Source organism: Pipistrellus hanaki, assembly GCF_964339955.1.
Source record: "Pipistrellus hanaki genome assembly, chromosome: 2".
Classification (NCBI taxonomy): Eukaryota; Metazoa; Chordata; class Mammalia; order Chiroptera; family Vespertilionidae; genus Pipistrellus; species Pipistrellus hanaki.
This window is the reverse complement of record NC_140504.1, coordinates 61,121,956-61,134,680: the sequence shown is the minus strand read 5'-3', so window position 1 is coordinate 61,134,680 and position 12,725 is coordinate 61,121,956. Positions and strand designations below refer to the sequence as shown.

General features: G+C 39.3%; 1 protein-coding gene and 1 pseudogene across 6 annotated transcripts in view; one reads left to right on the top strand and one right to left on the bottom strand.

The window, feature by feature from the left end:
• The window catches only part of SPICE1 (spindle and centriole associated protein 1), a 55,608-nt gene that overhangs the window by 4,440 nt on the left and 38,443 nt on the right, over positions 1–12,725 (bottom strand). For all 5 annotated transcript variants that reach the window (XM_084873975.1, XM_084873978.1, XM_084873976.1 and 2 more), the window contains 4 exons: positions 12,355–12,502; positions 11,278–11,502; positions 4,364–4,854; positions 2,924–3,134 (listed from right to left, as the gene is read on the bottom strand). In XM_084873975.1, coding sequence (XP_084730101.1) covers positions 2,924–3,134; positions 4,364–4,854; positions 11,278–11,502; positions 12,355–12,502 — 1,075 coding nt within the window. The remainder of the gene's footprint in view (positions 1–2,923; positions 3,135–4,363; positions 4,855–11,277; positions 11,503–12,354; positions 12,503–12,725) is intronic.
• Positions 7,323–10,331, top strand: LOC311617374 (small ribosomal subunit protein eS1-like; annotated as a pseudogene). The gene is made up of 2 exons: positions 7,323–7,348; positions 9,696–10,331. The product of its transcript is annotated as a small ribosomal subunit protein eS1-like (transcript).

Below are 12,725 nucleotides of genomic sequence, written 5' to 3'. Positions count from 1 at the left end.
CTCACCTGGTCAATGGAAATAACTATGTACATTCTTGGTATTTCAGAAACAAGTTTTCAATCAACAGATATTTACTATCTACTAATGGAACACTTATGTCCATCCCAGTCAGTTTCGCCAAAGCTCCCATGAATCACTGCTTAAAACCAGTGGTTTCCAGCTTTGGGTGGTAATGAAACCTACCCTACCTACATATCCCTCGGTTACCTTAGAAAACAAAGAGGTTCTATGGCATAGAATCTTTATTTTATAATTACAACCCACAGTGGTTCCTGTGAAACCAAGAATTTTACTTAAAAAAATAATATCTTAAGAGAGATAACTACTAGATTGGCAAGAATACAAGTGCAAATTTACCAACTTGCTTTAGAACTTCTTACACCTCAGTTTACTTATTTATCAAACAAGTATGATATCAACTCTGTCTACTTTCATGGTGTGTTGGGGACGAAATGAGATAATATTGGGTCGGCAACTAAGTAATTGCGGGTTTCCCACATATATGGCTTCAGTTGAATTTTTAGGTTTGCAGACGTAGTACAAATGTAAAACACATTTTGTATTTGATAGTTGGCTATTCAGCTGTTAATCAGTAAAAAAAGTTTTTTGATCTGTTTTGTAGTTTTTGTTTGGCGTTCGTTGAAAAATGGAAAATCAAAAGGAACATTTTCGTCATATTTTGCTTTTTTATTTCCGCAAAGGGAAAAACGCATCGCAAGCTCATAAAAAGTTATGTGCTGTTTATGGTGACGAAGCCTTAAAAGAACGGCAGTGTCAAAATTGGTTTGCCAAATTTCGTTCTGGTGATTTTTCACTCAAAGATGAAAGACGCTCTGGTCGTCCAGTTGAAGTTGATGACGCCCTAATCAAAGCAATAATCAATTCGGACTGTCACAGTACAACACGTGAGATTGCAGAGAAGCTTCATGTATCACATACATGCATTGAAAATCACTTAAAACAACTTGGCTATGTTCAAAAACTTGATACATGGGTTCCTCACGAACTGAAAGAATCACAGTTAACGCAACGCATTAGCAGCTGCGATTTGCTAAAGAAACGTAATGAAAATGATCCATTTTTAAAATGACTGATAACTGGCGATGAAAAATGGGTTGTTTACAACAATATCAAGCGGAAAAGATCGTGGAGCAGGCCAGGTGAACCAACTCAAACAACATCAAAAGCTGATATTCATCAAAAGAAGGTTTTGTTATCAGTTTGGTGGGATTACAAAGGAATTGTCTACTTTGAACTCTTACCACCCAACCGAACGATCAATTCTGATGTCTACATTGAACAACTAACGAAATTAAACAATGCAGTTGAAGAAAAGCGGCCCGAATTGACAAATCGAAAAGGTGTTGTATTCCATCATGACAATGCAAGGCCACACACATCTTTGGTCACTCGGCAAAAATTAATGGAGCTTGGTTGGGATGTTTTGCCACATCCACCATATAGTCCTGACCTTGCACCATCTGATTACTTTTTGTTTCGATCTTTACAAAAGTCCTTGAATGGTAAAAATTTCAATAATGATGATGATGTCAAATCGTACCTGATTCAGTTTTTTGCTAATAAAAACCAGAAGTTTTTTGAACGTGGGATTATGATGCTGCCTGAAAGATGGCAAAAGGTCATTGATCAAAATGGGCAATACATTACAGAATAAAGTTATTTAGTTCCATGAAAAAATTGTCTCTTTAAAAAATCCGCAATTACTTAGTTGCCGACCCTATATAAACGAAAATAGTTTTACCTTAAAAAACTATTGAAACAGAAGATGCCTTATTTAATCACAAAATCATTCTTATGAGTAATCTGCTTTTTCTTCATTGTACTTAGTACTAACTGACATTATCTCATATATTTATTTGCTTATTTGTTTATAGCTTGCTCCTCAATTTGACTACTAAAGTAGTCAGTCTGGGCAAGGGCTTGTCCTCTTCCCTGTGGTATCCCGTGTCCAGAATACAGCAGGCACATAGTAGGTGTTCATACATTCTAAGTGATTTAATTTATTCATTCTTATTAAGAGTTGCATCTAGACTTTGAGACTATGAAGAACAGTAGACAAAACTATCATTTGAAGAAGCCTAAATTAAAGAAGAAGGGCCCTGGGGATATGCATTTTCCATCAGTAATTTCCAAAAGAGTCTGCTTATGAGTTTGTAGTTTCCAAAAGGAAATACGTAGCTTCTGAGAGAAAGTCTGATTGGAAGATACCTTAAAGGAAACCTACCTCGACCAGCCAGGGGAGGCGTGACTCTTTCTAACACCCGAATGTCTGAACACATGAGCGAATGCACCACTCACTGATGCAGCTTTTTCTGTTCCTGACAATTCGAACTCTCTCTCCTACTGAGCCAGAATCAGCCTCTTCATAGCCTTTGTGTGCCCTACCCCTTGAGAATCTTAATAATTCAATTTCTGACTGAAGAGCAACTTGGGATCTACTTCATCTCATCAGTACCTGTTGAATGTGAACACCATGATTACTAATTTTTCAGTTACTGTTCTATTATTTAAAATCCCCTCCAGTGTGTTTCACATCTTAAATGTACAAATAGATTAAAAAGCTTAATTTACCAATTAAAATGCTTTCATAATTTTAACAGAGTAACTTAATTTGTTGCCGGTGAAGTTCTAAATTATAATTTTGCCAAGTGAATCATAGACTGTAATGAGTCCACTTCCACACAGAGCAACCTAGGAACCCAGACACAGAGATTCCTGCAGGCACTGTGGGGGTGTTTCCTAACAGGAGATCGCCTTCCAAATCCATCTGTCACTTATTCTGTGACGCAGTCTGCTTTTTTTCCTACGTAAAGTTGAAGGCACTGAAATATATGATCTCTTGAGATTTCAATATATACTTGCAAAATCAAGAAAGTAAAAACTTAGCTTTTAAACTGTCTACCTTTTAAATCAGGCATTTGTGGCCAATCAGCCCAAGCTCTGAGGGGTGACTGAATAGGTGATGTCGGTGGAGGGGAAGGATTCAAACCAACAAGTTTTTGCTGCTCTATCAACTGCAGGAGCTTCCCACGAGCCTCCATGCTCTGCCGGTTCAGTTCTGCAATCCGTTCCTCCATGCTATTCGGTGTCAGAGGCCGTGTTGCTGGAAAAGTCTTAAAAAAAAAAATCCAAAAACTCCATATTAAAAACAATCCAAACAATTTTGACTTTTTGTAAAAACAAACTTCCACTAAGAGCTAGCAAGTTAGTGTTCATAGCCCTTGCTGTGTGCAGACCTGAGTAGCGGACCAACAACAGAATTTACAAGTCACTTAATTAAAAAATGAGGCTAAAACAAAGGGATACCAATCCCTCTGATACTGGTGCCGTGCGTTCTCTAGTCTCTCTGTCCATGCAGAGTGTCTGTGGGACAAAGCTTCCTGCATCTCTTTGTGTTTGCTGAACTACACAAAAGGTCACACGAGCGAAGTCTACTTCTAAAGGCCTGGCTTCTAAGTAACATACATATGAATACCAGATCTGGGGTCTGAGTCACAAGGATCTACTGTAGTTGGAAGAGATGATTCTATAATTATAATCTTCATTCATGTACCATGAATTATTTGGCAAAGATTTCTAGGACCCTTATCATTCTTTCTGTCCATATGTCAGCCTCCCCAGGGCACTTCTGGACCAAGATTTATATGTACATTGAAGTCTGACTTTAAAAATCCTTTAAAATCATTTCTATAGCAAAATGCATTCTGCGTCCTAAAAATTAACTATTCATTAGTTGAGGGCCAATTACACATAGTTCTTTTTTATGAGCGCCTTTAAGAGTAAAAAAATGCTGCCCAAACTGGTTTGGCTCAGCGGTAGAGCGTAGGTCTGCGGACTGAAGGGTCCTGGGTTCGATTCTGGTCAAGGGCAAGAACATTGGGTTGCGGGCCCATCCCCGGTGGGGGGTGTGCAAGAGGCAGCTGGTCAATGTTTCTCTCTCCCTTCCTCTCTGTAAAAAATCAATAAAATATATTTAAAAAAAAAAAAAAGTAAAAAAATGCTTTCAATTAAAATGTAGTTGTGTGGCAAATTTTTAAGTCATATTAATTCTGCATGTTACATTTAAAACTTCATTTCTAGCCTAATTTTAGCTTTGCTACATTTTAACTTTATCCTATTTTCCTCATTCATTCTTTTTTTTTTTTTTAATTTTATGTTGTCTTCCTCTGTTGTATCTGAGATAGAAACTGACAAATAACTTCTACTTCTCTTGTGATGAGGACATGACCAGGCATAAGCCATCTAGCACAACCTCAGAGATATCCTGGAAAGAAGCCCTTTAAGATGCCAGCAATGGACCTAAATCCCTAATGTGCATAGTCAGTCCTTAACTGGTACTCACAGCAGTCATGTTGCTTGTATGACTTGTCTCCTGTTTGTTTAACTCCCGAAGTCCATCCCCTTGCTCTCCCCCTGAACAAACAATGTTATTCAGATGAGCCCTGATAGCTGAGTTCTGCAGCGTCAACTCAGCAATTCGTGCCATGATGTCCTTTCTTTGTATTAATGCCTCATCTGTTCTAAGCTGTTGCCCATCCCCCAGCACTGGGGGCTCTTCTGAGAATCCGGGCTTTCTCAGTGGCTGAGTGTTTGACAGGGAATTGCACAGGGGCTGTGAGAGGCTGACAAAAGGAGCCTGGGTTTTGTTTTCCAAATCTTCTCCCATGTGAGAGGCCCTCCACCTCTGGGTGAAGAGATGACTCTCTTCACTTGAATTCTGAATGTCTGTGGTGGGCGGTGAGGTCTTCTTTTCCCAATCTTGTTCCTTCTCAATTATTTCCGCAGTTGGAGGAATTCGTGGAGCAGGACGCGTTTGAACAGTCCTCCTCAAAACTGTAGATAAAATTTGAAAATAAGAAGCATGTGTCATTTAGCCACAGGTTGGCAATGTAATCATCTCATTAGCCCATCATGGTAGTGAGAGAAATATTTCAACAGAAGGAGTTGGTTTCTGAAGGTCTAAATCACTTTCGCAGGGAATATACCTGACCTGTAATGCCACCACTAACAATCAAGCACAAACTTTGATTATCTATTCATGAGTCATTAACTAAACAAAAACAGAAATAAATTAGTAGCTAAATTAGTAATTAAGCTTTGATATACCTTAAAAGTTTAATCAGTATGCTTGTGAAAAACCACCTGCCAACTCCACATTTCCACATTATATTAACTCATATCTGGGAACCTTGCGGGTGGGAACAGTAAAGATAATGTAAATTAAGGATGGTCAGGAAAGGCATCTCTGAAGAAATAACAATTTTAAATGATTACATATGTGGCAGAAGTATAGAAAATAACATTACAGGCAGAAAACAACATATGTGAAGGCCTCAAAATAGGAGAGAGCAAAGAAAGGAGGCCGGCGGGAGCGGCCAGGCCCGGAGCAGCCAGGCCCAGAGCAGCCGGGCCCGAAGCAGCCAGGCCTGGAGCAGCAGCAGCCAGGCCCAAAGTGGTAGCGGCCAGACCCGGAGCAGCTGATTGTGGAGTGGACCAGAGCAACAGAGGCCAGGCCCAAAGCAGCTGGGCCCGGAACAGCTGGCTCCTCGCCTGCCCACACCCCAGGGCTGCCTCTTATACATGGCTGGAAACTTTTGGGGGAACTTGAGGGTCTACTGAATCAAGTGGTGAAGGCTTAGATCTGGATGTGTTGAGTTATTATAGCACTGGGGTGTTGATCTGTGAGTGCCTTGTGTGGGGTCTGGATGAGGCTGGTTGATCTATTTGGAAGTGTCTTTTGTGTGAAGTGTATCCTTGGGCATGTGGAGGTATTATTGATTTGAGAAAATACTAAGTAATTGATTTACTACCTTTAAAATTTAAAGTTCTGAAAGTTTAAGGTCTCTTGCCAAAAAGAAATTAAGAGGTCTCTCTTAATTTCAATGGAGAAAGGGGAGGACAAGCCCTTCCCACCCAGAACAGGTAATCCAATTCCAGCCAGCAGCTATCTTTAAACAATGTGTCCATTTACATTTGAATGGCTACACCTTTTGATAGCCTAAGGGCAAGTTTACATGTAAACAAGTTTGCTTCTCAGTTCCCAGGGCAGAAAAAACAAGGTTTAAAATTATTAGATTTTAAAATTTATTCTTAAAAATATAAAAGTTTATTAATTAAAAAAAACAAGGAAATCAAAAAACCTGATGAACAATATTAACTGTTGATTATAATAGAATCAGAGATACGGGAGGGGAGTGGACTGACAATTCTTGGGGGGGAAAGGGGAGTGGTGGATGCACGAAGAGACTTAACATAAACTGTGCAACTATGGATGAGGACAATGGAGGGTGGGAAAAGGGCAGAGGGTGGGGTGGGAACCTGGTGGAGGGGGGAAGAAATGAGGAACCTTTGTAATAATATGAACAATAAAGATTTATTTAAAGAATCTTTAAATAAAGATTGGATTTAAAAAAAAAAAAGTTCTCAATAACCATACAGAAACATAAAAATAAAAAAAATAAAAAAAGAAAAAGAAAAGAAAGGAGGCCAGGCTAGCTGTAGCATAGCAATAAGAAAAGACTGTAAATGGATGAAATTGAAGAGGTGTGCAGGGCCATTTCTTGCAGAGCTCTTTAAGCCAAGTTAGAACTTTTCCAATTTAATCCAAGAACAACAGACTGGAGAAGGTTTGGCAATGACTCAATTTACATTTCTTAAATGTTGTGGATAATGGAAGATCCAAGAATGGGGGAAATCCATAAGCAAGTGTGGTCATCTAGAAGAAAGACAATGATATCTTTGACTAAGGTATGTTGGTATAAAGACAAAGAGAAATAGATAAATTTGGGAAGTATTTTGGCAATAGAATTGAAATGATGAACTGGAAATGGGGAGTAAGATCATGGCATGCACAACTGAATGGAAAGTGATGCCATGCACTGAGATGGAGAAGTTAAGAACAGATTTGGGGGAAGGTTGATTATCAAGAATTCAGTTCTGGCCCTTGCTGGTTTGGCTCAGTGGATTGAGTATCAGCCTGAAGACTGAAGGGTCTCAGGTTTGATTCTGGTCAAGCGCACATGCCTGGGTGCAGGCTCGATCCCCAGTGGGGGCATGCAGGAGGCAGCCGATCAATGATTCTCTCTCATCGTTGATGTTTCTCTCTCTCTCCCTCTCCCTTCCTCTCTAAAATCAATTTATAAAGAGAATTTATAAAGAGAATTCAGTCCTGAACATGCAAGTTTAAGAGGCATTATGTTCAAAACTGGAAATCTCTGGCAGTTAAAAAATACTGGAAGCCATGAGAATGAGTGAGATTACATAGAAAGAACAGAGCGAGGGGGGAAAAACAATACGAAGACATGAAGAACTTAACATTTAGAATCAGGTAAAGGATAGGAAGCGAGCAAAGTAAACAGAAACAAAGCAGCCAGAAATGTAAAAATATCTTATATTAATTATGGAGAGCACCTCCAGATAAACAGAAATTAAATTGGGATAAAAAATGATTGCCTCTTGGGTAGGTCAAGCGGTGTGTGAGGAAGAGAACCTTGTATATGCTTTTTTATTTTTTAGTCACATGCAAATAGGAATTAGAATTAACACTTTAAAATAAAGAAGGAATGGAATATAAGAAAATGAAAAGAACATATATATATATATATATACACTAGTCTTTAAAACTTGGCATTAAACAAAAATAGAAATAAATTAGTAGCTTAAGGAAATATTTATGATGAGAAAGTCTAGAGCACCATTCTCAGTACGGTATCCTCTGGCCACATGTAGCTATTCATATTCAAATTTAAATTAATTAAAATAAAATAAAATGTAAAATTCCATTCCTCAGTCACTGGCCACATTTGAGGTGCTCAGCAGCCCCACCCTCAGCTAGTAGCTACCATACTGAATGGAGCAGATACAGAACATTTTTATCATCACAGAAAGTCTACTGGACAGAGAGCTGAACCCTGATTAAGGGTCTTATGTATCTTTCATCTTTATCCACATGTTCAATGTAACTAAATAATTCTTTACATATAAGCATTCTGAACAAAATGCTGAAAATCTATACAAATAATAGAGGAATATTCAAATTATCTGGGACGCTGTCATGTCACGACCACTCAGCAGGCGGCATACACAGCAGGAGCAGGTGGGCGGGGACTACTATCACCAAGAGGGCCTCCACATGGCCCAGGCCCTAAGTGGCCTGGCCCCCAGGTGGCCCCGCCTAGAGGCTGCCCCCGGTGGAGGCATGCAGAGGCCTGCCCAGCATGTGTCCCAAACCAGGACTAACATGAAGCTGCCTCCTGCATCCCCAGCCAAGGACTTGACACTGCCTGTGTGCATCCCCGCCAAGAGTGATGACGTGATGCTGCAGGGCAGGGCGGGGGTGAGGAGTAAGGGGGGAGGGCGGGGCTTGACAGGGATGAGGCCGGCCAGGTCTGGGTCTCAAGTGATTTCTTGGCATGCACAGGTGTGCGGGACTTAACTCTGGGTCCCAAGGCACGCCCCAGATTCTGACAGTAGGGACATTTTACTAATTTTTTTTCATTTCTGACACTTCTATTATAGAGAAAGGGCAAATAGCAACGTTAAAATATTTCCTCTAATTAATTCCCTTTTAATGTGCATGAATTTCATGCACCGGGCCACTAGTGTTAAAAAAAAAAACAAAAAAACACAAAACTCTACCATTTCAGAATACAGATTCATGGATAGTTCTATCTGCACACTGTAAAAGGAATGTGCCATGTTCTTTTCCACACAAAACCCACTGCAAATGCTAACAAAATGTTGTCTACATTAACATAATTTGCTTTACTGAACATTTCATATATTTGCAATCAGAATAAAAATATTTATAGTAATTGTTTCTTTAAGAAATGTTAGGCTGCCGAAACCGGTTTGGCTTAATGGATAGAGCGACGGTTTGGGGACTGAAGGGTCCCGGGTTTGATTCCGGCCAAGGGCATGTACCTTGGTTGCGGGCATATCCCCAGTAGTGGGTGTGCAAGAGGCAGCTGATTGATGACTCTCTCTCATCGATGTTTCTAACTCTCTATCTCTCTCCCTTCCTCTCTGTACAAAATCAATAAAATATATTTTTTTTAAAAAAGAAAGAAAAGAAATGTTAGGCTATTTTAGTATTGCCAATGAAAAACAATTTCAATATCTCAAAAGAGATCATTAGATAAGCCTTGTAATATGATGCAAAAATTTGAAAAATTACTTTAAGAAATAAAAGCCTAAGTTGAACAGAAATCAGATTTGATATCATATTTCTAAATTTAGCCAGTTAATAATCTTTCTAGCCCTCTAAAGAGGAAATATTGAATCAAAGAATTATAGAGCTGGAGAAATATTAAAGATAAAGGAAAACCCTCTCAATGAAGTCCAGAAAAGGTATAAAAAGTATTAGCCCCACACCTCACAGTTAGTCAAACAAATGTTATGATGACAAAGATTTGTCATTTTCTTTAACCCTGTGGGCTCTTCAAATCCTCTATTGGGAACATACATCAAAGAACAGAAAATCTGACAAAATTTATACGTCTCAATGACAATAAATGTTATTCTGCTGTTATCCTGCAGAAGGAAATAAGTACTCTAATTAAAGAAACAAAAATTTAGGCAATTCAGGGCTAAATAACCTTTTTTCTAAAAACTTTGCCTGAAAATCTAAAGTAGTTTTTGATTGAAGAGCTCTTTGGAAAATGAAATTATTATAGCTCTAGAAAATGTACATGTGGACAAATAAATAATACTGGAAAAACACTAGTCACGAGAGCTCAAGGAACCAAAATTGCATCTGATGGTCTCAAAGGTCATGTTTTTTAAACAAGCCTAGCTGATTTACAAAATGATGAAGTGAAGTGGCATTTAGAAAATCCAAGCTAATTACTGAGGATATTCAGGGCAAAACTGCCTAATTTCCAAGGCATGGATCTTAACCATGACAAAATGTGCTTCCTGGTAAAAAATAAATAAATGGCAGACTGTGATTAAAGCTCATGTTGATGTCAAGACTACCAATGGTTATTTGCTTCATCTAGTCTGTGCTGGCTTTACTAGAAAATGCAAAAGTCAGATTCAGAAGACCTTTGCTCTGCATCAATAAGTCTGCCAAATCTGGACAAAGATGATAGACATCAAGACCTGAGAGTGCAAATAACTTGAAAGAAGTGGTCAATAAACTGAGTCCAGATAGCATTGGAAGACATATTTATCCACTACACGATGTCTTTGTTAGAAAGTCAAATGCTGAAGAAGCCCAAGTTTAAGTTGGGAGAACTCCTGGAGCTTCATGGTGAAGAAAGCAGTTCTGGAAAAGCTACTGTAATGAGACAGGTGCTAAAGTTGAATGAACTGTTGGATATGAGCCCCAGGTCCAAGAATCTGTTTAAAATTCAGACTTTTAATGGTGACAGACAAAAATCCTATTTGTGGTTTTTTAAAAATCTATTGTGTCAACAATAATTTTTAGAAATTTTATTTCAACTCTATGTATATGCTGCAAAAGTGATTCTAAAGCAATTTTTAATTGTCCATAGCCTTTCATTACAAATTTCCCTCAACTGACTTAGCTAAAGTTTTTATGAGAAAGAGGTTAATAACCAGATCTGACTTACAAACTCCCTCCGGTCACAGCTCTCACCTTTCCTTGATCAAACGTTCATTAGTTTTTAGAGATTAGTCTCCTCTTGTTTCTTACTCTTCCCCGTGCCCTGGACCATAGGGATAAATGGGATTTCCCTTACTCCATATTTTAAAGTGAAGGGCTTCGATCCCTTGATTTGAGCTTAATATTTATAACTAGAAGCCCGGCACAGGAAATCGTGCGGCCCCGCCCACCTGCCCGTGCCTCGCCGTGCTTTCAGCGCCACCCACCCAAGCGCACCTTGCCATGCCCACCCCGCTGTGCCCACCGCCCCCACCCGCCCTCCAGCCTCCAGCCTTGCTGCGATTGGAGCCTGTGGGCCATGCTGTGTGAGCCGTGAGCCCCACCCGGCCGCCGCAAGGGGTCACAAGCGAGAGGGCAGGGGGAGCCCTAGAGGTGGTCCATGCACCTCCTGGTGACCCGTCTTTGGTCGTTATAATATAGATGTCTAATGGAACATATCTGTAATGAAATTCGATGTCACATTTCACCACAGGCAATGCATACATAATATACACCACCCAATCCTCCTTCAGCTTAAAGGTTATACATGGTAATCAATGCCTTTTTTATTCTGTTTATCCAGTAATGATGCACACACAGATTACATATATGAAACATAAAAAAAGTAACTGTAGAAGAAGCCTGCTTACCGTCCTGCAGAGGAGAGAATTCTGGGTTGTTCTTCTGCCGGGGTGGTGTTAACAACACAGCCGGCTCAAATACGTGTGCTGGAAAATTGTTGGCCAGATTCACACTATCTGGAGGGTTTGGCACTTGAGATAGTTTAACAGGCAAGTCTTCCTGTGGGAGTTTCCGCACTTCTTCCCCTCGGAACATCGATGGCATGGAGACGTTAGCATTTACAACTGAATCTCCTGAAGAAGATGAGAGGCTATTAGTATTTCAAGGAACGCTGGGCACAATTAGATATGCATACTTAAAAGCATTTCTGCAGAGGGAAAAATCAGGCCGCCTGTAGAGGCCATATCCTCCCTTAGCAGGAACTCACAGGGTAGGTTCCTGTGGGGCCAGCACCGGGAAGAAGTGGCTGCTTTTGAGAAAAGCACTGAGGACCTCTAGCCCTTAAGACCTGATCTGGCCATGGAGTTTATCTCATGCAAGTTAAATTTTAATCAGCCGCTTCTTAAAATCTCTTCCTAGGAAACACTCCGAAATGCATAAGCACTTTCCACACACAGATACTCATCAAAGTATTACTTAGAAGTAAAAAACATAAAAAAGCCTAAATGTTCTATTCAACTTATGGCACATGAGGTGAAAAAGGTTTTCAAAACATTACCCAATAAACAAAAGTTATGAATTTCTAAAGTTCAGTGTTTTCTGTTTTCTTTCCAAGACCATTTCTCCTCCACGTGAGCCTGATGTACCACGAATAAGAGTACTGGCATTAAGTCCTTCCCATGGTCTAGGAAGCCAGTTCTGCTACTCTTTATTTGTGTGACTTTGCTAAGTTGCCAACCCTCGATAAGCCTTAGTTTTCTCATCTAAAAAATGGGGACAATAACATCTACCTCATAAGACTATTATGAGGATTAAATGAAACAATACAGTACATGTAAAACACTTTACAAGTATCTGGCGTAGAAGGTATCTAATAAATATTAGCAGCAATTATACTGGTGTCAATATTATATATGTAATAAAACCATATAAGTTTCAGTTTTGTTCGTTTGTTTACTCTATCTGGAATAATAAGACCCTCTCACCTGGATTGCCTATAATTCTACTACTCGTGGCTCCCCTTTCTGCTGCCAGACTTGCTTTGTTGTAACCTATCACGGGACAGCTTTTAATGGCATGTGTGATTGAAATAAGTTGTTCATCTGTTGTGACCATATACTGCTGAAGTCTCGCCTAGCAAAAAAAAGAATGAAATAACATCATTGGCATATCAGACATCAAATCATCACCTAGATTTGTATAACTATATCATTATTTTAAACACTCTAGGAACGGCAGACCTTCATTCAAATACTAAAATAATATAGTTACAAGAATACATAATTATAAATATTTTAAAGCCTCATGATAGAGGAACTGTTAAATAAACAATGGAATATTATTAATAAATATATGC